Source organism: Narcine bancroftii, chromosome 2 (genome assembly GCF_036971445.1).
Source record: "Narcine bancroftii isolate sNarBan1 chromosome 2, sNarBan1.hap1, whole genome shotgun sequence".
In the NCBI taxonomy this organism is placed as follows: Eukaryota; Metazoa; Chordata; class Chondrichthyes; order Torpediniformes; family Narcinidae; genus Narcine; species Narcine bancroftii.
In genome coordinates, this window is record NC_091470.1 from 99,852,263 (window position 1) to 99,880,191 (window position 27,929).

Below are 27,929 nucleotides of genomic sequence, written 5' to 3' on the forward strand. Positions count from 1 at the left end.
TTATTTCTGCAGTGATTTTTTTTGCTGAAGGTTTGCTTTTTTTGGTCCGGGCTGCATTCCCCTTGACCCGAAGCGGGGGAGAGCCGTCAATCATCCGTGCCACCACTCAGCGAGCCCGCCTTCGTCCGCGGGCGCGGACGGCAGCTGCCGCACGCGACTGGCCGAGGCGCCCGTCACTCAGGCGCTCCCCGGCAGCTGATTGCATGTCTCGGGTGTCAGTCTGGTGGGCGGGAGTCGCGGGATCCTTATAAAGGCAGAGACCGAGTTAGCGGATTTTTTTTCCCGCTGCATGAGGTGACTGGTTGAAGGAGGTTTAAATAAAAACGAGGAAATTTTTTTCTAAAAAAATAATCATGGGAAACCCTCGCGTCTTCTTCGACATCGGCATCGACAATAAGCCCACGGGCCGCATCGTTTTTGAGGTAAATGGGGTCGTCGGCCGACGCCGGCCTTTCCCGCGGGTGCGGCGCCGCCCCGGCTCTCTTTCTCGACGTTAACCGGGGCGGGGGTTCACACACACGGGATGGAGCCCCGAACCCTCCCTCCCTCCCCCCCCCCCCCCCCCACCCACTTACCCACCTCCTCTCCCGGCGGTTGCCCGCCATTTTAGAGGCGCCGCCATGTCCGCTCGCCAGACCCCCCGCGCCTCATTCAAACCGTGCCCCCCTCCCCCAGCAAAGCCTGCTTGGACTCTCGCCACGATGCGGATGTTTTAACCCAACTTTTTCTTTTGTTAGCTCCGGACCGACGTGGTTCCGAAGACTGCAGGTGAGCAGGGTGCAAGCCCTTCTATTCCCCCCCCCCACACACACACGTGCAACTCGCAAATGGCGACAAATTTCTTCAGCTCTGCCGGCATTTGCATCGGATGCTTTGCAGAAAATGCACAGCCTTTGTTTCGGTATCAGTGGGGCTCTTAACGTCGTCCTTTTGCTATTTTCCAATGCCAACCCCCTTCGGCCCACAAAGCTGTGTGTGCCCAGCGAGTGTCCCTACCCCTGTGTGTGTGTAAAAACCTTTAATTTGATGCTTTTGGATTTGGAAGGATGCATGCCCTTAAAAAGAAATGCTCACACCCTGACGGTAGGGAGAAAGGGGACCTGAAACGACCACCCTGTGTGGTGGGGCATTTACAGCGATTTCCCCCCCCCCCCCATAGCATTGCAATTTCTGCTGACAGCTGGTTAGAAATGGTTCTGAATATTGTTTGGAGTGGATTGAATTTGGCAAATGCAAGGTGTGGACTAACTAGCGCAAGAAACAGGAACAGAAGTCTGCTCTGCCACGCACTCCTAAAAATTTTTAATATGTTCTCGCACCCCCTAAAAGTAATAATTTATTTTATTTAAGAATGGAGGTGAAGGTGTCCAAAACAAATTTGTACAATCAATTCTTAATAATATATAAACAAAAATGAAACATGGAAAAGAAAAAAATATTACAACAAATTAAAAGTTGCATAAACCCTTCAAAATAATTAAATTTTCATCCATACATGAAATCTCTTTTTTTTAAAAAAATAAAAGAACTAATGTTCATAAGCCACTTTAAATTTAATGACTCTTTTGTTCCTGTTTATTGCTTGAGTTTTTCAAAACATGGCACTTTGTTGCTGACAGCAATCCGCACGTTTGCCTGTGCACCCAAGCGGTTTCTAGATTTTGTCTTGATTATCAAAAGGACACTAAATCCAGACTTGCAGAAATATGTAGTCGCGAATGGGCTGAGCACAGTTAGTGCTTTTTCACAAAGTCTTGGAAACATGTTCATTGCCGAACATCAATATTGTTCCAAAGTTTTGCTTTCAAGCTGCATTTCAAGAACATGATTTGTGTGCAGTTCAATAAGATCTTCCTTCAGCTCTTCATCATCCGACATATTATCCAAATTGAAGGAGTATGGATTTATTTAAAAAAATTGAAATGTTATCTCGCACCCCCTGGAATACTATGCGAGATTGAAACTCTGTCCAAATGGAACTTTACAGTGCAATATCGGTTCTTGCGCCCAAAATGTTCTGCAGATCTATGTAAGCTTACTCCACAACAATTTACTCTTTTCCTACCTCACTCACATAACCTTTTTCATACATCCAGTGCCTATCTAAATGTCTTCAGTGTATGACCCTCCACGACTATCCTCAGCAATGCATTCCAAGCATCCACGTTTGTACATGAAAGCTCACTGACATCTCCCCTAAACTTTCCAACACCCACCTTAAGCAGATGTTCTCTAGTGTTTGCTAGTGTCCATTCAATCTTTGCCTCCCTTATTCTTGTCATTATTTTGTTGATCCAAAGAGAAATCCTTGCTTCATAAGGTGTATTCTCCAATGCAGGCAACATCCTGGTAAATCTCCTGCACCCTGTAAAGCTTCTATAACTTTCCTGTAATGTGAGCTAAACACAATACTGCAAGTGCGGTCTAACCAAAATTTTGTAAAGCTGGGATCTTGCATCTCTTGAGCTCAAACCTTGAAGGGATCTATGGATTTGGATCCCAAGATCTTTGTTCCTCCACAGTGTTCAGAATCTTTCCATTCACCACGTCTTGCCTTCAAGTTCAATCTTCTAAAGGATATCACTTCAGACTTGTCGGGATTGAATACCATCTATCACTTCTGTCCAATATGCTGTTGAAACCTGTGACCTATGCTAGCCACAGCACCTTCAACCTTCATGTCATCTGCAAAATTAATGACGCTTCATCCAAGATCACTAAGAAATGACACTACCCACCAAGCTCCAGGCAGAATAGGTTCCTTCTACTTCCTATAGGCAAGCCAATTCTGAATCCACGCAGCCAAGATTCCATGGATCTGATGATTTCCTGAATGGTCCTACAATGGAAGACCTTGTCAAAAGTCTAGCTAAAATCCATATTCACCACGTACACTGCCCTACATCAATTTTGTCTAAATGCTTGGAAATCCTGTTCCTAAGAATCCTTTTTAATAGTTTTCACTAAAATAAAACCAGGATTCTCAACTGTTACTTTTTTAAACAAATGGTCTACTGCTGCCATTCTCCATTTGTCCACTGATTCCCCACTGTCAAGGAGAATTCCAAGATGATTGCCAACACCCTAGCAATCTCTTCCCTTGTTTCCTGTTGCAAGTTAGGATTTATAGTATTAAGTCCAGAGGACTTGTCTATCTGAATGTTTTTAAGAAGATCCAGCATATTAGCCTCTTCTACTCTGACCTCTCATTCACCAAGGTGATTCTCCCTACTAAACATTGAAGCAAAATATTCATTTAGGACCCACCTTCCTCCAGGCACCTTATGAGTGCTGCCATCTTGAGGCCCAGGCCTAGCGGTCGCAAGATTTTGATGCCACTTGTCAGCTCTAACATGGTGGTTGGACCCTGCGCAGAGTGCACCATTTTTTAAAATTTGATTGATAGTGGAGTCATTTTAGTCATGAGGATTAGAAGCTTGATTAACCTGCAATTTGTCTTTTAAATAGAGAATTTCCGTGTACTTTGTACCAGACCAGAGAAAGAAGGATTTAAGGGATCTGTTTTCCATCGAATAATTCCTGGTTTCATGTGCCAAGTAAGTACATTCTTAAGTTAAACATGAAAGTCTGCAGAAAACGTGATCAAAGTACAAACCATGCTGGAGAAACTCACCAGATCAAACTACTTTATATAGCAAAGATAAAGATACAGTGTTTAGGGATTGAGCCCAAGTTATGAACAAAATTTGGACAGGTGTCTGAACAAAATGGTAGGCAGGAAGGGAAGGGCAAGATAAGGAGTACAGTCCACAGGCAGGAGTTAATAGATAAGGGAGGGGGGCACATTCGTAAATAAGATACGGATCTGAATGGAGAGGGAGGGGGATGTGTGGTGAAACTACTATTTAATATTTGCCACATGTAAATGTTATGACCTTTCCTGGTTGACCCTGCTTTCACTGGCTGGCTCATGACTTCTCCCCCTTCCCCATAAAGGCTGTCATGCCATAAGCCTGCCCTCAGTTAGAGTCCAAGGTCAGTGTGAATGACCAACACGGGAATGCTGTCCATCTCTTTCTTATAAAAGCCTTCATTCTTGGCAACTTCAGACTTTGTGTAATAGATCGTGCATCAATTTTAAAGATTTTTTTTGAAAACGCAGACAAGTACATGAAGTTGTATTGCCTGGAAATTGACCCGAGGCAGCTGACATTTGTGCTCTGGAACTGCTGCTTTGAAAAGTTCCTCACCACCTCTGCAGCTATCTAAAACAATGAGGACAAATTCCATCTGCTGTTCTCGTACGTCGGGTCTACAGGATAGTCTGGGGCTGCCAGATGTACGGAACCGCAATGGACATCCTGAAGGTCCAGTATAAAGTTCAGGTGAAGGAAGTCTAGATACGGCATGTACTCATCTCAGAGGCAGCAACTAGGGGAAACTTTCAATGACTTCAGAGCTCTGCAGGAGCTTGCAGAGACAGCATCTGTCAGGCCGTGAGTGCAGTACAGCACAGAGGCCTGTGTAACAGGCCTCCACTCCAACTACGTGAAGCAGAGGCTACTTAAACAGACAATTGAGCCTACCTCAGACCATCAAACTGACGAACACTCTCAAGGTAGCCATCCATAACACTGAACTATTCTTCAACAAGCATGCAGCTGCCTCGTGGGGAACACAGGTTGCCACCTTGGGAAGTGGCAACACAAGCTTCCTCCTCTGAACTGATCACTGCTGCTGTTAGCAACCACCCAAAGTCCTACTTGTGCAGGTATGCTAAGCACCTGAGGAAACGTGTCCCTACCAGGGACTCCAACTGCGGGAAGGACACTGAAGGCCCAAGTCCAAACCAATCTAGAGATTCAGCAGAGTTGTGTGCAAGTGGGGGCAGCAATCTTCAATGCCATCACTTTCAGGGATGGTTATGTACATGTTCCCTGGAGATTGCCATCTGTGATGATGTTACTTCCGCCCTCCCTTTCTGGTGAACTATGACTGGGTTGCATACATGCCAGGGGTGCCATCTTACCACTCCACCAGCAGCTAACAGAACTCAAATGATGAGCTGGTATCCCTCAATCAGGACAGACCCCTGATAGACATCCAGGTAAACAGTTGCCCCACTGTTTGCCTATTTGACAGTGGAAGCACTGAAAGCTTCATTCACCTGGACACTACAGCACTGCTCCCTTGGAGTGAAGCCTGCAAGCTACTGTATCTCCAGGGCACCCAAATCTCACTCTGCAGAGATTCGTGGCAGTTGTACAGTAACACTGACTGACCGGAGGGGGCATGATATACTGGGACTTTAAACTTGTACTGCACAGCTCAGCACCCATCCTACTGGGATTAGATTTCAAGTGTAATGCGAAGAACGTCACGATGGAGTACAATGGACCCCATCCTCCCTTCACGATCTGCATTGAACCTGCTCTTCTATCACCACATGGTGGATTGGACCCTCTACCCCAAACCCATTCACCATGTCTGACATGTGGTCTCTTCATGCTCTGGATCTTCCCCCACCCCTGTTCACCAATCTTATCCCTGACTGTAAGCCCGTCGCCACTAAAAGCTGGCGATATAGCACTGGGGACAGTGCATTTGTTAAGTCAGAAGCGAGATGGCTCCTCACTGAGGGTGTGATAGAACAGAGTACAAGTCCCTGGAGATCTCAGGTAGTGGTGGTGAAGAGTGGGGAGAAACACTGGATGTCATCAATTACTCCCATATTGTCAATAGGTTCACCTGGCTAGATGCAAATCCCCGCCCTGCATAGCTGACCTGGTGTACCAGATCGCACAGTACAAGGTGTTCTCTACCATAGACTTTAAGTCTGCCATTCACCCTGAAGACTGCCAGTATACCACCTTTGAGGCGGATGGCCAGCTTTACCACTTCCTGAGGGTTCCCTTTGGAGTTGTGAACGGATGGATGGTGCACAAACAAGGACTAAGGGCCACTTTCCCATACCTCAATGTCACCATCTGCGGCCATGAACAGCAGGACCATGATGGGAACCTCCAGAAATTCCTCCACACCACAAAAAGCCCAAATCTGACGTATAACACAGGAAATGTTTTCAGTACACATTGCCTGGCTATACTAGGCTGTGTTCTGGAGAGCGGAATCCCTGTCCAAGTGCCCCCTGCTAGAACTCAAACTGCCTCAAGGCTTGAAAAAGGTGCTCTGGGTCCCCAGCTATGTAGAGAAGGCCTGACCCCCACCCTCATCATGGCCAACGTTTTCCCTGTCAGCTGAAGCCTGCGAGGCAAATCTGTCATCACAATGGGAGAATCCGGAGGAGTCACGTGATGGAGTAGTGGCCGGACGGTGAACTCCAGCCCTCTCCAGAAAAGTCGGGAAAAACAAGAGAAAACACAAAGGCACAGAAATAAAAGTTACAGAAAAGTGAGTATAAAGGTGGAAAGAAGATGGCGACAAAAAAAGAAAAATCGAAAGCAACGGTAAGAAGAGAGGAAGAGAAGACAAAGGAGGAAAAAGGTGAAGGCCTTACCTGTCCGAAGAGGCCCGCTGCGGAGAGAGAAACCCGCTCCCTCAGGTCGGTAAATAATGGACTACAAAAATGGCTCGCAGAGCCGATTAAAAGTGCGCAACCGCGCATGCGCGATGCGAATGAAAAAAAACACACCGACGGGAGGGGGGACCAGCTGGGGAGTCGATCTCCACAGCCGGCAACGACAGCTGCAGAACACCTGCAGCAAGAAAAGACCACAGAAGACAATAGAAACAAGAAAGAAGAGGAGGAAAGGGCACCAAAGAAACAACAGATGGTCAACCCAGAGGAAGAGGAAGAGTACAGGGAAATAGAAGAAGAAAAGAAAGGCAAGGTAAAGGATATACTTGCTCTTATTAAAGGATACATGGAGTCATTTAAAGAATGGCAAACACAGGAATTTAAGGATTTAAGAAAAAGAATAAACAACACAGAAGAGAAAATAAATAAAATGGAGATGACCTTAACAGAAATGGGAAAAAAAATGGACAAGATGGAAGAGTGGGCAGTAGCAGCAGAAATGGAGGTAGAAGACTTAAAAAAGAAATTGGAGAAATCTAATAAAAAAACTAAAGAGACACAAGAACTACTAGCTCAAAAAATAGATACAATGGAAAACCATAACAGAAGAAACAACATAAAGATAGTGGGCCTTAAGGAAGATGAAGAAGGCAAGAATATGAGGGAGTTTATAAAAGAGTGGATCCCTAAGACCCTAGGATGTCCAGAACTACAGCAAGAATTGGAAATAGAAAGGGCACATAGAGTATTGGCCTCTAAACCACAACCACAACAAAAACCAAGATCTATTGTAGTAAAATTCCTAAGATGTACTACAAGAGAAAAGGTACTGGAGAAGACAATGGAAAAAGTAAGAGAGGGCAACAAACCACTGGAGTATAAAGGGCAAAAAATCTTCATTTATCCAGATATAAGTTTTGAACTCCTAAAGAAGAGAAAAGAGTTCAATACAGCAAAGGCGATTTTATGGAAGAAAGGGTATAAATTTATACTAAAGCATCCAGCGGTATTGAAAATATTTATTCCAGGACAACAAAACAGACTATTCTCGGATCCAGAAGAAGCACGAAAATTTGCAGAACAATTACAAAAATAGACTGAGGGAGGAAGACGGGTAATGAGAGTTAAAATGATCACGATTGATATGTATGTGGGTAAAGACAAAAATAGACTGAGGGATGAAGACGGGTAATGAGAGTAAAAATGATCACGATTGATATGTATGCGGGTAAAGAGGTATAAGAGTGAATAGAGATAAGGTGCATACGTGAATGTATCTGTACTTAGAGGAAAATATAGATAGTATAGACAAGAATTAATAAGGGAAGGTAATGGAATAGAGAGAATAAGGAGGGAATTAAAAGAGTGACCTTTGTGACATATGAAAAGTGAAATCTTTTCTGGGGGGGCGGGGTGGGGGGAAATAGCGGTCACTGCAAAATCAGTTGACGCTTGCGAGTGGATTCGCAAATCCAAATGGAGAGGGGAGATGTGGTTGTCCGACAAGGGTTAAAGGACAACTCAGGAGGTGAAGGGGAGATTGGGGATAAATAAGATAGAAATAGGAGAATAAGGAAAATGTTAGATGTTGTAGGAATGTTGTCTTATAAAGAGTTGAAAATAAGAAAACAGAAATGGAAAAGGAGGAAAGGTAATGATGGAAAAACGGAAAGAGAAGATAAACAAAATATAAAAGGGCTACGCTGAACTATATGTCTTTAAATATTAATGGAATACATAACCAAATTAAAAGGAAGAAACTACTAAATTTAAATGAATAAATGTATTGCATTAGAAAAAATAACATATTGGTTAAGAAATAATATTGAAATATTCGAACAAGTATAGGAGCCTTACATTAAATACAATAGCGAAAACCTACCGGGGATAAACATTACCTAAGTTGATGGAAGGAGAAGGAAAGAAAAGAATGGACTCAGTAGAATTTCTGGTGTAATTTTGTTGAATGACAACATTGTCTGACTGGCTTAATGCAACCTAGATTGTATAACTAAAATGGATGAGATGGGGGGGTGGTTTGGGAGGAAAGGGGGGGGGGGGGGAGAAAAAGTCACTGTATATGTGTGAAAAAGAAATAGTGTATATCATGGCTAATGTGATTTATGGTGTGAAAAATAAAAAAAATTAAAAAAAAAACAATGGGCGAATCCATCCCATTTCAGGTGGAGAGTGATGCGTCTGACTTTGCACTGGCTGCCATACTTAACCAGCTGGTCAGGCTCCTAGTGCTTTTTTTAAACGCACCCTCCAGGGCCCCAAGATCCAGCACTCCTCTATTGAGAAAGAGGCCCAGGCTATCATTGAAGTGGTACTTTACTGGAAAGCATGTTATCTGCTGACTGACCTTTGTTTAATAATCAGCAGCAGGGTAAAATCAAAAGCAATATAATCCTGAGGTGGAGATCAAGCTCTCCACCTACAACTACAATATACTGTACTGGCATGGAAAGCACAATGAGCCTTCAGATGCCTTGTCTTGGGGGACTTGTGCTAGTGCGCAGATGCATCATCTGCAGGCACTACACAATGACCTCTGCTACCCTGGGATCTCACTTTGTCAAGGCTTGTAATCTCCAACGCCAGGATGTTGACCAGAAATTGGTGGGTCTGCGTGGAGTGCAAGCTGCGCTTCTACCAGCCTGACTGATCACACCTGATCAATGCCAGTCATCCCATTAAATGTCTAACCATGGACTTCAGAGGACCCCAACCTTTCACAAATAGCAACATTTAATTCAACAACATCGAGTATTCGTGGTTTCCCTTTGCCAACCCCTGCCCGGACATGACTGCAACAAGGAGCTGCATCAATATTTGCTGCCCAAGGGACCACCAGCCATAACCCCAAAGGAAATGTCCAGGTGGAGCGGGAGAAAGGCACAGACTGGAAGGCAGAACTACTGGGCTTAGTCCAAGGGCCTCCCGATCCCTCAATGGTGCCCCACACAATCTCTCCTGTGGACAGCCGCCAATGAAACATGAGATTGTTTACATTTCCCAGGAGATCAGCATCAGAAACCACCTTAACTACTTGGTTGATGTCCCTGGGGCTGGTATTAAGTCGGACCCTCTGATTGAGAAGGTCCAGCTGCTCCACGTGAGCCCAGTACTTCTACGTGGCATTCCCGGATGGGTGTGATGACATTGTTTATCCGGGACTTGGTACACGTGTGAGCATCTGGACGCCCCCCCCCCCCCCCCCCCCCCCCAACCAGTTGACAGGTATGGTCCCCCCCCAGCTCTTCAGGGTCCACCTTCCCAATTCTCACCACTCCCTAACCCAGCCAGGCCCACTGGGATGAATGGAGCAAAAAGAGGGGGTGAATGTGGTGAAACCACTTTTGTATATATTTGCCATATGAAAATATTATGACCGTTCCTGGTTGATCCTGCTTTCACTGGCCAACTCGTGATTCCTCCCCCCCTTCCCATAAAGGCTGTCATGCCACGGTCTGCCCCCAGTTCCAGTCATGGACAGTGAGTGACCAACACAGGGATGCTGTCCATGTCTTGTAAATAAAAGCATGCAGTCTTGGCATCTTCAGTCTGTGTAATTGTGCTTCAGGGTGGAGCTAGAGGAAAGAAGACAGATGGAGAAGAGAGGGAAAATGGGGAGTAGGTTAGCAGAACCCAGAAGAAGTCTACATCAATGCTATCTGGCTGGAGAGTGCCAAGGCAGAATATAAGATGATGCTCCTCCAATTTATGGGTGATCTTAGTTTTGACAGTATACAAGGCCATGGACACGTCCGTGTGAGAAAGGGTTGCAAAATTGAGATGGTTGGTTACTGGGAGATTCCTGTTGTGAGCAGAGCAAAGGCGCTTATTAGTGAAGTCATCTACTCTGCATCCAGACTCCAATGTAGAGACTGCCACAATTGGAGCACTGGATACAGTAGAAGACTTGCAGATACACAAGTGTTGCTTCACTTGGAAGGATTGTTTAGGGCCTCGTATTGTGAGAGAAGAGGTGTGGGTGTGTGTGGTACTTCCTATTATCACAGGTGAAGGTGCCAAGGGATGATTAAATAGAAAAAGATGAGTGGCGAGAGAATCACTGAGAAAGTGGTCCCTGCAGAAGGCAGAGGGGGGAAGATGTGTCTGGTGGTGGAATCATGTAGGAAGAAATTATGGAGGATAGATAATGTGTTTGGATGTAGAGGCTGGTAGGGTGAGGGGAACTCTGTTTTTGTTGCATCTGTTGGCTGAGGGATGTGGGAAAGGGCTGAATGATGGTGTTGGTGGGAAAGTACATTCCTAATCTGTTGACCGATCTCTTGTCCTGAATTTTTACATCTTTTAGTTAACCTTCATTTCAGTAGTGCAAGGAATTGCTGAAAGAACTCTAGTTGGACTAGACAAGTTGAGACTTTGGTGGGGGGGGGGAGGTAACAAAGCTAGGGGAGGGGCCCCAGGGCTGTTATGGCAGTTAGTGAAGGGGAGATACTGTCTTCAACATAAAAAAGATGGCAAGGTTAGCGCACTGCCATGACAGTGCTAGCATTCGAGACTGGGGTTCGCATCCCACACTGAGGAGTTTGCATGTTCTCCCTGTTTCTGCATGGGTTTACCCTGGGTGCACTGGTTTCCTTCCACTGTTAGAAATATACCAGGGTTTAGAGGTTAATTGGGTGTAGTTGAGCAGCACGGTCTCAAAGGCTGAAATGGCCTGTTACTCGTTGGGGACCAAAAGTGGACACAGCTGTACAGGCCAGTCCATGCTCATTGCAGTGAAGTCCACATTTTACTTGAATGTCTTTTTGAAGCCTGTACTTTCCTTGAGTCTCTTAGAAACATTGCATTTCATAAACACATGTTGAATTTGACTGGTTCAAGTTTATTATCTGATGAAACAGTGTCTCCATAGACCATGGTACATGCACAAAAACAATACGGTACCTAAAATTGCATAAATCAAAATGAATACAAATATTTGTGATGATTGTCATGGTACAGGTATACTGTTCATCTGTCCCACAACAGTCCTAATTTTGATACTCTTGTATCACCTTGATGGTAGGTGAAGATGATGCTGCAAAGAAAGGGTCTTCTATAACTCCTTGACCTATTTAGATAGCGCTAACAGTAATAATACGGTAATGAAAGTGTCCCCATAGCCACTTCTTGATGAATTCTATCTTTAAAAAAAATGCAGCTTGTGGTTTCCTACTTCCTCCCTCGTTATTAATTCTTTATTCTGCTTTCAAGAGATCAGTGTTTAATTTTGACACTTCATATTTGTAAAAGCTAAATGCTTTCATTTACTGTTGTATTTGTGCTTTTTAGTTGATCCTTGGTCTAAAATTGCCCAGTCCTCAAAAAAAATTGCAATACTAGGCATTTTATTTCACTTTTTAAATACTGCAAGTGTTTTGGATGTCAGAAGTTAGCCCTTGCCGAGTTCACAATTGCCAGAAGTTTGCAATGCAGATTAAAGCTTACTCTTGGTATTTGTTAATTAACTACAGTAAAACGCCTGGCATCTGGAATCTATGTGGATTGCTAGATTACGTTACGTGATTGGTGAACCAACGGCAAGGCATGCCAATTTTAAACCTGTATTTTTTAATCTATTTTCTGCTAGTTAAGGCTTTTTTAGCTTATTACTTGACATACAGATAACCCTGATTTACATTGCAATGTGGTATGACAGTGGATCCCCTCCCTGTAGATTTCTATATTCTAGGTGTGGTTGTCGTGTTTTTCATCTTGTCAGGAAGTGGAATGATTATTTTGGTGATGTTTAATATGCAAGTTTTTAATCAGTTTAATCATACTGATTATGATTTTTGCCAGGGTTTTCAAATTTAGATCAAAAATTAGTTTAAGCAGTAGGTTGAGTTTAAATATATGGGGTAATTGATTCATTAAGTCTGGTCAGTACCATTAGGAAGTACAATATTAAGTGTAATTCTTTTTTAAATTAAGCAAAATTCTGTAGATTGCATTCCTGCAATCATGGTAACTTCAGGCATGTAGTGATGTTGACTAGGTTCTGAATGAGGCTGATTGAAGTATGTATTGGTAAATGAAATTGCTGAGCAATTTTAAACAACAAAAACTGCTGACAGGCTTATGTCTTAATTTTTTATTTTTCAGACTGAACCATATCAATCAAAATACATACAAACATTTCCCTCTTAAATATACACAGTGGCATTTTCTCCCCTTTTTGCCCCCCTACCTTCCCACCCCACTACAAACCCATTAAACATTCATCATATACAATACAATAAACCCATTAAACAATGTCATCACACAATGAAAATAAACAAGAAAATTGTGTCATCTACTTTTACACACTGGATCAAGTCATTTTGTCTTCCTATCGTTTTCTCATTTTAGGGGGGTGGAGGTCCGAGGCAAGCCCTCTCTGTTATGTTCCATGTACAGTTCCCAAATTTGTTCAAATAATGTGACTTTATTTTTTTTTCAATTGTTATTTTTTCCAATGGAATACATTTATTCAATTCAATGTACCATTGCTATACTCTCAGGCTCTCTTCTAAAGTTGACATACATTTTTTTGCTACAGCTTAGGCTATCATAAATCTTTTTTGCGCTTCATCCAGTTTGAGGCTTAATTCTTACTTACATTACTTAGAAGAAAGATCTCTGGATTTTTTGGTATTGTTGCTTTTTGTGATTTTATTTAATACCTGATTTAGATCTTCCCAAAACTTTCACTTTCTCGCATGCTCAAATTGAATGTACTGTTGTTCCCATTTCCTTCTTGCAGCGAAAACATCTATCTGATAATGTTGGATCCCATTTTTTTTTTTAACTTTTGGGGTGTGATAATATAACCTGTGTAACCAATTATCTTGTCGCTGAGGAGGACTTTGCCGTCTGAGCTGCACAGCGGGCTTTGGACTTGGGGTGAGGGGCCGTACACAGCCTTTAGAGCCTCGTAGAAACCCCTGAAGTCGCCAATGTCCGCGCTGAGCTGGGTTCGTTTGGCGAGGCTAGTCCACCACTCATTTTGGATCTCCCGGAGTTTGCGCTGAAGATGGCTGCATGCGCGACGGAAGGCTTGTTTCTTCTCTGGACAGGACGGCTTTGTAAGGTGAGCCTGGTGGGCAGCTCGCTTCTTTGCCAGCAGCTCCTGGATTTCCTGGCTGTTTTCGTCAAACCAGTCCTTGTTTTTCCTGGAGGAGAAGCCCAGTACCTCTTCAGTGGATTGCAGTATGGTAGTCTTCAACTGATCCCAGAGGGTTTCAGGGGACGGGTCCGTGAGGCGGGTTGCATCGTCGAGCTTTGCTTTGAGGTTTGCCTGGACGCGGACGAAGATTTATGGAGGGGGTAAAAGTCCACATCAGCTGCAGGCACGTTTGTGGCTGACAAGTCCGATGCGGGACAGCGGCTGCAGGGGAAAAATGGTTGGTTGGGGTTGGGTATTGGGTTTTTCCTCCTTTGCCTTTTGTCAGTGAGGTGGGCTCTGCGGTCTTCTTCAAAGGAGGTTGCTGCCCGCCAAACTGTGAGGCGCCAAGATGCACGGTTTGAGGCGATATCAGCCCACTGGCGGTGGTCAATGTGGCAGGCACCAAGAGATTTCTTTAGGCAGTCCTTGTACCTTTTCTTTGGTGCACCTCTGTCACGGTGGCCAGTGGAGAGCTCGCCATATAACACGATCTTGGGAAGGCGATGGTCCTCCATTCTGGAGACGTGACCCACCCAGCGCAGCTGGATCTTCAGCAGCGTGGACTCGATGCTGTTGACCTCTGCCATCTCGAGTACTTCGACGTTAGGGATGAAAGCGCTCCAATGGATGTTGAGGATGGAGCGGAGACAACGCTGGTGGAAGCGTTCTAGGAGCTGTAGGTGATGCCGGTAGAGGACCCATGATTCGGAGCCGAACAGACGGTGTTTACATCCGGTACCGCACGGATGGCAGTCTCTTCAATCTGAGGCGCCTGCAAGCTCACACCAAGACACAAGAGAAACTTGTCCGTGAACTACTCTTTGCAGACGATGCCGCTTTAGTTGCCCATTCAGAGCCAGCTCTTCAGCGCTTGACGTCCTGCTTTGCGGAAACTGCCAAAGTGTTTGGCCTGGAAGTCAGCCTGAAGAAAACTGAGGTCCTCCATCAGCCAGCTCCCCACCATGACTACCAGCCCCCCCACATCTCCATCGGGCACACAAAACTCAAAACGGTCAACCAGTTTACCTATCTCGGCTGCACCATTTCATCAGATGCAAGGATCGACAATGAGATAGACAACAGACTCGCCAAGGCAAATAGCGCCTTTGGAAGACTGCACAAAAGATTCTGGAAAAACAACCAACTGAAAAACCTCACAAAGATAAGCGTATACAGAGCCGTTGTCATACCCACACTCCTGTTCGGCTCCGAATCATGGGTCCTCTACCGGCATCACCTACGGCTCCTAGAACGCTTCCACCAGCGTTGTCTCCGCTCCATCCTCAACATCCATTGGAGCGCTTTCATCCCTAACGTCGAAGTACTCGAGGTGGCAGAGGTCGACAGCATCGAGTCCACGCTGCTGAAGATCCAGCTGCGCTGGATGGGTCACGTTTCCAGAATGGAGGACCATCGCCTTCCCAAGATCGTGTTATATGGCGAGCTCTCCACTGGCCACCGTGACAGAGGTGCACCAAAGAAAAGGTACAAGGACTGCCTAAAGAAATCTCTTGGTGCCTGCCACATTGACCACCGCCAGTGGGCTGATATCGCCTCAAACCGTGCATCTTGGCGCCTCACAGTTTGGCGGGCAGCAACCTCCTTTGAAGAAGACCGCAGAGCCCACCTCACTGACAAAAGGCAAAGGAGGAAACACCCAACCCCAACCAACCATTTTTCCCCTGCAACCGTGTCTGCCTGTCCCACATCGGACTTGTCAGCCACAAACGAGCATGCAGCTGACGTGACTTTTACCCCCTCCATAAATCTTCGTCCGCGAAGCCAAGCCAAAGAGAAAAAGAACCAATTATACTGTGTCATATGTAACCTTGTGTTTATTATATTCTTAATAGTTCCAGAGCATAATTTTTCCCATGTTTTTTTAATCTTTATATTTAAACCTTTTTCCCACTTTTGTTTGGGTTTATAGCTTATTTCATCATTTTCCTTCTCTTGCAGCTTGATGTACATGTTTGTTATAAATCTTTTTATTATCATTGTTTCTGTAATCAAATAGTCAAAGCTGCTTCCTTCTGATAATCTGTCTATTTCCCAATTTATCCTTTGAGTAGGTTTTCAGTTGATGGCATGCAAACATTATACCATGAATTTGATCCTCTTCATTAGGTGCATATATATTGAGCAAATTCTGAATATATCTGACATTTTATCATTACATTCCTCCCTGCTGGATATATTATTTCCTTCTCTATTTTAATTGGTACATTTTTATTAATTAATATAGCTAAATCTCTGGCTTTTGAATTACAAGATGCTGCCGCTAAGTGCCCTACCCAGTCTCTCCTTAATTTATTACGTTCCACTTCAGTTAGATGTGTTTCCTGCACAAATGCTATGCCTATTTTTTTTCAATAAATTTAATAGCCTTTTACATTTAATTTGGTTATGTATTCCAATAATATTTAGTCATATAGTTCAACATGGCCATCTCATATTCTGTTTATTCCTCATTTTCGTTTCCTCACCACCACCATTCCCATTTTCATCTGTTTTCCCTTTTTGAACTCAATGTATGACCACACTTTTAAAACAAAATACTTCAACAACTCCCACATCTAAAACTCTCATAACCTCATATGCCCCCCCCCCCTCTGAGTTGCCCCTTATCCACAACTCCCCTCTCCATTTGGATTGCGAACCCTCTTGCGTCAACTGATTTTGCAGTGATGTTTATTCTCTCTCCCAACCCCCTCCAGCAAAGGCTTTTATCTTCACATATAACCGCTCACCCTCTTTTTTCCCTTTACTTCCTTTCTTCCCTTTTCTTTCCCTTCTTTAGTTCTTATACATTATTTTTACATCTTTATATGTATTTTGTCGTCGTTCTTGTTACATCTCTTCATCTCTCCTGTCCTGCAGATGTTCTGCAAATTCTTGTGCTTCCTCCGGATCAGAAAACAGTCTGTTTTGCTCCCCCAGAATAAATATTTTAAGCACAGCTGGATATCTTATCATAAATTTATAACCTTTTTTCCATAGGATCGATTTTGCTGTATTAAACTCCTTACTCTTCTTTAAGAGTTCAAAACTTATGTCTGGGGAAAAAAAAAATTTTTGACCCTTGTATTCCAATGGTTTTTTGTCTTCTCTAATTTTATTCCTTGCGCGCTCCAGTATATTTTCTCTTGTCGTACATCTCAGAAATTTTACTAAAACGGATCTTGGTTTTTGCTGTGACTGGTTTCGGGGCTAGTGTTCTGTGTGTCCTTTTGATTTCCATTCCTTCCTGTATTTCTGGCATTCCCAGGACCTTTGGGATCCATTCTTTTATAAATTCTTTCAGATTTGTGCCTTCTTCATCTTCCTTTAGGCCCACTCTCTTTATGTTGTTTCGCCTACTCTAGTTTTCCATTATATTCATCTTCTGAGCTAAAAACTTCTGTGACTCTAACTTTTTTGTCACTTTCTTCCAATTTTCTTCTTGTCATTCACTTCCATTTCTACAGCCGTTTCTCGTTCTTCCACATTTTCTAATCTTTTCCCTATTTCTGTCATGACCAGCTCTATTCTTCTCACTTTTTCTTCTGTACTTTTCATTTCACTAAATTCTAATGTCAACCATTCTTTTCATGCTCTCATTTGTTGAAAGAAAATTTTATCTATATTCTGTCCATCTAATTTACCTTCTTTTTCTCTGTGCAGAGCTTGGTCTTCTTCCTCTTCTGTCTGCTCCTGTGTTTGTGTTTTCTACTTCTCTTTCTTGTATCTGTGTCTCTTCTGACTTTCTTGTGAGTTGCTTGCCTCGCTTCGCTGTGCTTCTTGCTGTTGGTCCTCTTCTGGGCTAGTCATCTGTTGGGCCTCCTGTTGCTGTTCTTCCTTCCTATCACTTCCTTTCCTGTCGCTTTCCTCTTCCAGCTGAGAGCCCTGGTGTTGGGCCTCCCTCAGCTGGTCACGCTGTGTTTGCTCGCTCCTCAGCTGGGCCCCCCTCCTGTCGGTGTTCTCTTTCCTTAGTGAGTGTACTGCACACGTGCGAGGAGTCGTGCACTTTTGCTTGGCTCAGTGAGCCATTTTTGCAGTCCAGCGGTCGGGAGGTCGCGACTCTGTGGGGTCGTCACCAATCTTGGGGAGCGGGCTCTCTTCACAATAGGTCCCTGTTTCTTCATGCACGTAAGGCCTTCTCCTTTCTCTTCCGGGGAACAGACTTTTGTCTTGAGGCTGTGGATTTATTCATCGAAGTATGGTGGATCCATTGCTGAAGAATTAAAGACAGTGTTGTAGCTAGCTGCTACAAGCTATGGCTCTGCAAAGAAGTTATAGCTGCATGCAGGTTAGCTCAAAAAGAACATGCTGTTCCCAGAAAGAATGACACAAACCCAGTTGAGTGTAGTTAATACTGAGCATTATTGGGCTCATAGCCCTGCTTTTATTCTCAAACTGAGGGGTGTGGTCAAAACCATCTCCGCTCTGATTGGTGTGTTTGTGATTGCTTTCTCTGATAGGCCAGTTGAGCTCTTTTGGTTGTGGCCAATTGGAGTCATGCAGCCTGCTGGGTCGTCATGTTCGTCCTTCATTTTGTGAGGCCCCGTGGAGGAACTGCGAAGGGCCACCACAGTGTAATGGAATATGGGCAGTGCCATCTGAAATGTTGCTTGTGATTACAATGTGGATACAACTTCAGAATATAGTAAACAAGGATGATGGCTAAAATTTCAGGTGGAAATGATGGTTAGTATGTTTAGCCAAAGGTTGTATTGGCTGAGAAATGGGAGTTGAATTTTATAGAAATGTGATCAAGAATACATTGTAGCAGTGAAATAGATTGAATGGGATAACTTGTTCTTTGCAAATAGGTTGTGTATTAAAATTTTAACAGGAAAAGACTAGGGAAGAGTTTGAATTTAGAATTTTGAACAAGAAACCGGTCTAGTTATGCTAACTTTTTGTAAATTATCTTGGGTTTTATTCCCCCTGCCCTGTACAGCCTGCTGGTGGTTTATTCAGAATTGGATCTTTTGCACTTTTCTTCAGGGATACTGGCATTGAAATTTAGATGTGTCAAGTAGTTCCAATCCCAATTTAATCTCAAATTGATCTAATGTCAGTTTGAAATAAAGCAAAAAAAAGTTCTTGACTAGCTCCAGGTGTCTTAATTTCTACAGGGTGGAGATTTCACAAAAGGAAATGGCACTGGTGGCAGGTCAATCTATGGCAGCAAATTTAAAGATGAGAACTTCACTCTTAAGCATGAAGGACCAGGTGAGTGTTTCGTGATCTTGCTATCAAATGGATTTTGTATATTCATGAGTTAGATGGCTGGTGTTTTTATGATTATTTAAATTTGAATTTTAACTAATTGCTTAGTGATGTTCGCACAATTCTTAACCTAGTTGAAGTACAATTTAGTGATTTGTGAGGCGTATCCAATGAAAGACATGAAATGAAGGAGTGCACAAGAGATTAAAAAGACTGGTATCTGAATGATCAGTTGGAGAAGATCAGTGGGTCAAGAGACAAGATTAGAGGGAAAAAATTGTTACTTTTTCAGGTTGAAACTATGAAGGATGATGTTTAATGGCCAGTAATGCTGTCAAACCATGATTATGGTCATAACTAATGTTCTTTAAATGGGTTGATTAAGGGAGGGGTGCGTAAGTGAAGGGAATGATGTTTAAATTGTACTTTGTATTTTTATGTCTTGATGTGCATTTTTTAAAGAAGGTGAATATAATGAGTTTTTTTTTCCAGGAACACTGTCAATGGCAAATGCTGGCCCCAATACAAATGGATCACAATTTTTTATCTGCACCGAAAAGACTTCCTGGTAAGTTTTTAATCAAGAGCTGAGGTGGTTTCTTGTACTGGGATGTGGATTGGTTTGAAATTGATTGCCCATTCCTGGTGGGTGTACACTTGAGAGTGTAAGATGTTGAACTGATTGGGCTTAAAATGTCAAGCATGGGTGTGAATAAATGATACAATAACTGGGATTTTTGACCTTGTGTAATGCGTGTCGAAAGAACCAAAGACTTGTTGATCCAAACCAAGGCTTTTATTAACTAAAAGACTGGAGCATATTACAAGTAGGTTGACCAGTCCAGAATGACCTGGTCTGGCTAGGAGCAATCCTTTAAGACCTGCCAGTAGGTGTGGTTACACTCTCGGCCAATTACAGTCAAATAAAAATAATAAAAAAATATCCAATGTACATCTGTACATATAGACATTGGTGATAGAATCTGTACTATCACACCTTGTACTTAGTCCTTTCTGGGGTATGTTTGCAAGCTTGTATTTGCATTGAAACTGAGCTCAACTCCTCTACTGCCCACTCCTAGATGTTTCTGCATTTATTATACAATATGTGAGTGGGTAATGTTGAAAATATGTTACTAACAATGTAGTGCCTGAAACAAAATTTGATTGCCTGAATTTTTTTTTGGTAGAGAGTGCTAAGATAGAGACTAGGATGTCTAAATGCATACAAATTATTTGACCTGGCATTTACAGTTCTTGAGATTGCTAGCTCTTTGAATGCTTCTACCTGCTAATTTTTTTCTCTTATTCAAATCTTGTTATCTGTTTACATTGCCTTTATATGAAATTCATTAGCCAAAGTTTAAAGAAATAGAGACATTTCTAATGTGAGGTTCTTAAAATTGTGTCTTGTTGACATTAATCCATCCTTGTCCTTTTCAGGTTGGACAATAAACATGTTGTGTTTGGGAAGGTTGTAGAAGGCTACTCTGTTGTGAAAACAATGGAGACAATGGGATCTTCTTCTGGAAAGACAAGTGCTGTAGTTAGCATTCTTGACTGTGGAGTGCTGTGATGTAAGCATTCCTCTGATAACTGCTTAGACAAGTATTAAATGGTATGTCATGAAGATAGCATAATTCAAATCGTCATGGTAATTATGTAATTTATATATTTCCAAACTAGCTGAGGCTTTTGTCCAAGTTGGTCTTTCTCAATTTGCAGTGATCTGTGGCAGTGCTTGGCTTTGTCTAAATTTCATGTATAATGGCACTATTCATTTACTTAAAAAAATCATTCAAATAAACTACACACTTGCTCACCAAACTTGCTGGTAACATGCTACTCCAGTGAATTTCTACAAGTTGGAATTTGTAAATGTTCACGTGAAATAGATGAATATACAGAAAAATCCCTGGTATCCAGAGCTTATGGGGTTTGCAGATGTTGCATATGCAAAAATGTTCTATTTGTCTGACACACTCCTACAATGCCTAACTAATATATCTGCATTAGAAGAAACAGTTTAAAAGACAAGATGATAAAAAGCAATTGGGGGGGGGGGGGGGGGCTGGAAGCAGTATTGTAGTCCTTGTATAAAGTTCACTTTAATAGGGTAAGTTCAAACCCTGGTCACTGGGGTCGTGAGTGTTGAGCACTTGCTGTGCTGCCATCCTAATTACCCCCACCCGATGTTTATGGATTAAACCCTTATCAATATATTTAATATACTAATTAAAAAATTCTTACTAGGGAGACACTTTGGACGAGTCGCCTCAGCATTGGCCAGCACTTCATCCTAGGTATCATTTTATTAAAACACAACTTCATTGAAACTTTATTCAAACAGCTGTTGTAGTCAGGGTGCTCTGCTGGTTAAGTGTTTGCTCATATCTTAGGATTTGTGTGTTTGGAGAACATTTACAAGGGATGTGTAAAATTGTAAAATGGAGATTTGAAATCAAAAGAAAGCTGGAGGTGCCCAGATGATCAGTCAATGTTTGTGGACAGAATTCTGACACATAGTAAGGAACTGTTTGCTGAAGTTGTTGACTTCATTTTTTATCATGGAGTGGAAACTGCAGTGCAGAAACCGATCCATTGGCCTATCAAGCCTGTTGACTCAGCCACCTTTTTAAAAATTTTACGTTCCATGCGTGCATCAATGACCAAATACAGAAAAATCCATAATTATATAAACAATGATAATACATTATTTTTGTCTCTTCCCCCCCCCCCCCCACACCAAATAATAAGCCCAATAATATTTTAAAAAGATATCTGGTAACAAATTATAGTAAATTCAATCAGATTTTTCCTTGGTAAACATATTCACCAAGGAGTTAATAAGGTTTGAGGTTTTCATAATGTAATACCTACAATGTATTAACAGCACCAAATTTTAAATAAATTATTTTTATAATTATGTAATTTTTTTGAGGTGTGCAACTGCATTTCAGCATGCCATCCATCTATTCTAAAATATGAATCTTAATTTCCATGAGACTGTTATCTGCTATTGCATCTGCCAATGCAATTTTCACAAATTGCTTTCATAACATGTTGTTTTAATTTTGGCCTAATCCCAGAAATGTTATCAAACAAGAAAACTATTGGATTTTGAGGAAATTTGACTTTCGTAACCTGTTCTTAAAAGTAGTGCCAATTCTGTCCAAAAAGATAACACTCTCCACTCTGGAGAGTGTGTGTGTATATAAAATCTCTTGATTACACCTAAAATATTTATCTGATTTCAACCTGTTTAATTTTTGTGGGGTAAGATATAATTAATGTAAAAAGCTACTTTGGACCAATCTATAACATTTATTGTTTTTATCATCGTGTCACAATTCAACCAATTTTTCTCCTAATACTAATGTTCAAATCAGTTTCCCATCTTTGTCTCGACCTATGAATTTCTTGTTTTTTGTGTTCCCTTTAGCATTAGAGAATACATGGCTGAAATTATTAGAAATCAAACTTTACATTTTGCTCATTTTAGGGAATAAAATTGTTGAACCCAATTTATCACTTAAATATGCCTTTAATTTGATAGCAAAATATTGTATTTTTTGTATCCTATATTTGTTTTAATTGATCAAATGTCACTAATTTCCTCTTCAAAACACTCCATTATTCTTGTAATTCCTTTACTAGACCAATTATTAAAAAATATTATTCATTGTAAAAGGAATGTTCATTTTGAGTCATAGCATTTTAGGTGTATGCAATGTCCAATTTACAGTGACCAATTAACTTTAAAAAAAAACCCACACCTCTTTGGGATATTAAAGGAATTAAAGCACTCAGAATTGAACAGAAGACTGCAGGTGCCAAGGCAAAGATGAGCTGTTCCTCAAGCATGTATGGGGCCTAATTGGAGCAATGCTGCCCTCATTAAAATAATAGGTCAGCATGTTCATGTCTTTGGTAGTGCCAAAGTAGCAAAGTTTTAAAAAAAAATTTGAACCATTAGATGTCATTCCTATTAATATCCAAACACACTTGGGTCCTTTTTAAAAGTTACACAGAAATTCCAATGACCTTGATTTTTTTTAAATGCAGAAAAGATGTACTCTGGGCTCCCAACTCATTACAGACTAATGAGTAAGCCAATACTAATGGCACAGATCTGTGTATAACGAAGGGGTATTAGGTTGGTAATGGTATGTGTAACACCAGACTATTGTACAGATGGAGTGAAACATTAATAAAGTCTATAAGACGTGCAGAAAAAATGCTGGAGGCACTCAGCCAGGGTTGCCACGTCCACAGGAGAAAAAGATACATTACTGATGTTTGGGGCCTGAACCCTTCTTCAAGAAATAAGAATAAAGACAGAAAACTAGGTGGGGGTGGGGGAAGAAGGATCCCGGGCCAACATGTCCTCCCATCACCACCATTTGGGGCCCCAAATAGCCCTTCCAAGTGAAGCAATATTTCACTTGTGAATCTGTAGGGGTAATTACTGTATCTGGTGCTCATTGATGAGATCTCATCAGAGATTGGGCATAGATTGGAAGATCACTTTGTTGAGTACCTCAGCTCTGCCACAGTAGTGTGAACCTCCCAATGGCTCCCTATTTCAGTTCCTCATCCCATTCCCTTGCTGACATACCAGTCCATGGTTTCATGCATTGCCAGACTGAGACACCCACAAATTGGAGGAACATAACCTCATCTTCTGATTGGGTACTCTGGCATGGACACTGGTTGACTTTCCCTCAGCTTGCTCAATTCTTACCTCCCTTCTAATTAATTCCAATGAGCACCTTTTGTTGGTCTGGAATCCTCTGGCCAGTCTTCAATCTTTATTCCTGTTGTTATTCCTTGAAGCGGCTCAGACCCAAGATGTCGATAATATATCCTTACCTCCTTTGGATGCAGCGACATTGGCTGAGTTCCTCCAGCAATGCTGTGTTTTTTTTACTACTGTACAGATAGGCATGGACCTATGTTAATTGGATACAGTATGAATGGGCACAGGTCTACTGTACATGTGAGCACAATTCTGTCTATAAAAGGTAAGCATTGGTCTGTGTTTTACACTGGGCACGGAATGGGGGAAGATTGGTCTGTACCTCAGTGTGGATCTAAACAAACTGGAGAAATGCAGCAGATCAAGCAGCACCCGCGAGGAGAAAAAGAAGTAGGCCCATAGATTCTGCTCCATCAAGCTGATTCACTCAGCTTCATTCTCCTGCTCTCCCCATAACCCTTCAATGGCTGACCGATCAAATCCCTATCAATCTCTACACCCATTGACCTCGCTTCCATAGCTGCCTATGGCAAGAATTTCCAAAGGCTCTGATTCAAGATTTTCTGCATCTCTGTTAAATTGATGATCTGAAGTGATGCCCTCTTGTCCTGGAATTGTCTATGCTGGGAAACATCCTTGCCACATTCTATTGTGTCCAAGTCTTTCAGCATTCAAAATCCCTCAATGGAAGTTGCCCACTCATCCTGTCTCAAATAAGTACAGTCCAAAGCTGATAATCAATCCTCATGGGCTAACCCTTTCATTCCTGGTATTCCAGTAAATCTCCAAATTCTATCAATGCCAGCACATTTTTTCTCAAATAAGATGCCCAAACTACACAGTACTCCCAAGTGAGGTCTCACCAAAGCTTTAGACGGTCTCAACATTAATGCCAACTTTACATTGGCCACCTTCACCCCTGACTCAACCTGAAGGTCAACTCTTAGGGTATCCTGCTCAAGGACTCCTAATTCCCTTTTCACTTTGTAATTTTGAATTTTCTCCCCATCCAAATAATAGTTACCCCTTTCTCTCTTCTACCAAAGTGCATTACCGTACACTTTCAAACATTGTATTTCATCTACCTCAGTGCTCATTCTACTAATCCAGTTCTCTGCAGCCTTTGGATACCCTATGTACCACCTACTGTATTTTGCTATCTGCAAATTTAGCCACATGGCCATCTATTCCATAAACCAAGTAATTTACAGTTTGTTTCCAATTATCCAAAACACTTGGGACCAAACGTGTATCAATTAACTGCATTTTCTGGATATCAGGGAAATGGCTTTAAGCAGCCCAGTTTAAGTAGCAAAACCCTTGTATTGGCTGCCGCCAATCCTGATACCTCCCCACTGCCATCTCTGACCTGCCCGGGAGCTCAAGGTCGTCGCTCCAATCCCAGGCCAGTACATCAGCATAATTACTTGTATCAGCAAAGAACAAAGTTTAATTTGTATGAAAAAAGTGAACTTTGCTGACAAAAATAAGATAAATACAGAATCAAACATTAGAATTTATGCTCATTGTTTTAAACCATGAAATAAAGTTTGGGGCATCTTAGCAAAAGATGTGATTTCTGCTTGCAAAAATAAGTAGATGCAGCAACATTCAAAATAGCTCGAACAGTGCATCAGAGTCACATGAGCACAGCAGGTTAAAAACATAATTCAACTTTTTTTCAACTGATGACGTATCACCGGAAACCATATTATCAAAATTCTCAGTTATCTGATCATCGGAAATTTGCTGTAAATACAATATAAAAAAGAAGTGGCCCCAACACCAACCTCTGTTGAACAGCATTGTTAACCAGTAGCCAGCCAGAATAGGATCCTTTTATTTCGATTGATCAGCCATGCTAGTATCCTCTAATTCCATGGGCTTTCATCTTGTTTAGCAGCCTTATCAAAGGCCTTTTGAAAGTCCAAAAGGTCAACATTTTAAACTGAAAAGCTGAATAATTTTCTACTGCTATCAATGGCCATGTACTGTAAGGAGTTTGAGGAGATTCAGTATGTCACCAAAGACTCGAGGAAACCTCAAAAGGCCTACTGTAGAGAGCATTCTGGCTGGTTGCATCATGGTCTGGCATGGAAGTGGCTACGCTCAGGACGAGAAAAATCTACAGAAGGGTTTTTAACTTGATCTGTGTTATCACAAGCACCAGTCTTCATTCTATCAAAGACATCTAAAAGAATCTGTCTTAAGAAAGTAGCATCTTATCCTCAAAGTGGTTTCCCCTCTACCATTAACTCAGCCCTCAGCCACATCTCCATTTCCCGCTCATCTGCCCTGGTCCCATATGTCCCCAGATGCAACAAATTTTGAAACCCCTTAATCCTTGCCAACCACCCCACCAGCCTCTGCATTCAACACAGAATTTCCAGCATTTACTATAGGATCCCACCACCAGACACACTTTCCCTTCTCCCCTCTCTGCTTTCCATAGGGACCACTCCCTCTGTGATTCCCTTATGCACTCATCCCTCCCCACCTATTGCCCCCGGCACCTTCCCCTATGGCTGCAGGAGGTGCAACACTTGCATCCACACCACCTTCACCATGGTTTGGTCAAATGCAAGCCTTGTCAAGTGAAGCAACACTTCATTATGTATCTACAGGACTGAATTACTGGATCCGGTGCTCCCTTTAGAGTCTACATTGGAGAGACCAGTTGTAAATTGCAAGATGGCTACATTGAGCACCCATGTGCCTGCCCTCCACTACAACAGAGACCTGCCAGTAGCCAACAATTTCAATTATGAGTTACACTCATAGACTCATGTCTGTCCTTGGTCTATGTACTATCCCATCGTGACCACCTGCAGATTTGAGGAATAACACCTTATTTTCCCTCTGGGCAGCCTCCAGCCAGATGTCATTAACATCAACTTCTCTGCTTACTGCTAATCTGCTCACTTTTTTCCCCTCCCCCTTTCCAGTTTTTTTTCAGTTCTCCCCCCTTCCCCTCCACCCACCCATCCATCCCTCTGCCCCTGATCACCACTGTCCCCTCCCTTCTCCACCTATCATCTCCTGTCTTTGCCACCTTCCCCCCTTCCCATCCTTTTGTTAGGACATCTGCTGACATTCTATACCTTTTTGAAGGGCTCAAACCCAAAATGTCACATGTATTTTTTTTTTATCTTTGCTATATCTTTGACCAGCTGAGTTTCTCCAGCATTTTGTTTTTACTCTACCCTCAAGGACCCCCACCATCCAGTCCATGACCTCTTCACTGCTACCATCAGCAAAAGGGTGAAGATGAGCACTCAGCGGCACACGGACTGCTTCTTCCGCTCTGCTATCAGATTCCTGAATGAATAATGAACCAGAGACAATGCCTTACTTTGTCTTTCTTTTGCACTGTTTTTTATTTATTTGGTATAGAAATGTTTACCGTGATGCTGTCGTAAAACAATAAATTTATGACATGTTCATGCCAATAAATTGTGATTCTGCTTGATCTGTGAGTTCAGTTTCCGATTTATTGTCAGAGTAGATAGATTAAATCACATACAACCTTGAGATTCGTTTTCCTGAGAGCCAGGCAGAATTACCACTAATTAGCAATGCAAAAAAAAACTCCATGTACAAATGTAAACAAATCAATAAAGTGCAAATGAGGTCCCTGATTGAGTTTGTCATTGAGAGTATGATGGTCCGAGTCTTGTGACACATAGACCTCTTTCCTGATGGAAGCAGCGAAAACAGAACATGTGCTGGATGGTTTGGATCTTTCATATGGATCTTCCACCAGCAGAGTGTGTTTTGCTTCAGATTCCAGTGTCTGCAGTCTCCTCTATGGCTAGATGTTGGCATTATTTGCACTTTAAATTGCTGGCAAGGGTACAGGCTCTTTGAATTCCTTGCTTTACCCCTTGGTGCCCACACTGCTCCTGGACCTCCATGGGCATGATACATTATTGCTGGGAGACAGCGTGACTGTTCATTATTGCGTGCTTAATAACAAATTGAATGAAGTAAACCAAAGACTACTCAACACAACCAAACATGCTAGACATAGTAGAGAGAGTGAGAGCAAACCCATGGCATGGCGTCTGCTCCCTGCCAATGTTCGATTCAACTAATGTGCCCTTGTGTGCTGTTGTGAGTACAGTGGCTGCAATGCAATTGCAGTGAGTGCAGAGCAGCCGATGGCATCAGCTGTCTCCATCCCCTTTCTTGAGCTACCCCCTGCATGTCACAGTATATTAGACACACACACACTATATACATTCAACCCAGTTCATTCCTGGTATTTTAGATTGGACTTACAGCCAAACCCAATG

The 27,929-nt window shown here is 42.4% G+C and overlaps 1 protein-coding gene across 3 annotated transcripts; it reads left to right on the top strand.

Moving 5' to 3' along the window:
• Nucleotides 1-259: 259 nt before the first annotated feature.
• Nucleotides 260-27,103, top strand: LOC138753993 (peptidyl-prolyl cis-trans isomerase-like). 3 transcript variants are annotated; one of them, XR_011351535.1, is made up of 8 exons: nt 260-422; nt 738-768; nt 3,469-3,557; nt 18,782-18,878; nt 19,368-19,443; nt 20,319-20,452; nt 21,129-21,178; nt 26,845-27,103. XR_011351535.1 is itself a non-coding variant. In XM_069917688.1 (7 exons), the coding sequence occupies exons 1-6, from the start codon at nt 354-356 to the stop codon at nt 20,449-20,451; spliced, it is 495 nt and encodes a 164-aa protein (XP_069773789.1). In that variant the 5' UTR covers nt 260-353; the 3' UTR covers nt 20,452; nt 26,845-27,103. The 3 variants fall into 3 exon arrangements, 2 of the variants coding, with proteins under 2 accessions (XP_069773789.1, XP_069773790.1); XM_069917688.1 differs by lacking the exon at nt 21,129-21,178; XM_069917689.1 differs by lacking the exons at nt 21,129-21,178; nt 26,845-27,103 and adding an exon at nt 26,259-26,664.
• The last annotated feature ends 826 nt before the right edge of the window (nt 27,104-27,929 follow it).

Coding starts and splice junctions, on each gene's coding strand:
- LOC138753993 (XM_069917688.1), top strand. CDS start 354: ATGGGAAACCCTCGCGTCTTCTTCGACATCGGCATCGACAATAAGCCC. Junction 3,558..18,781: donor TTCCTGGTTTCATGTGCCAA/GTAAGTACATTC, acceptor TAATTTCTACAG/GGTGGAGATTTCACAAAAGG. Junction 18,879..19,367: donor TCTTAAGCATGAAGGACCAG/GTGAGTGTTTCG, acceptor TTTTTTTTCCAG/GAACACTGTCAATGGCAAAT.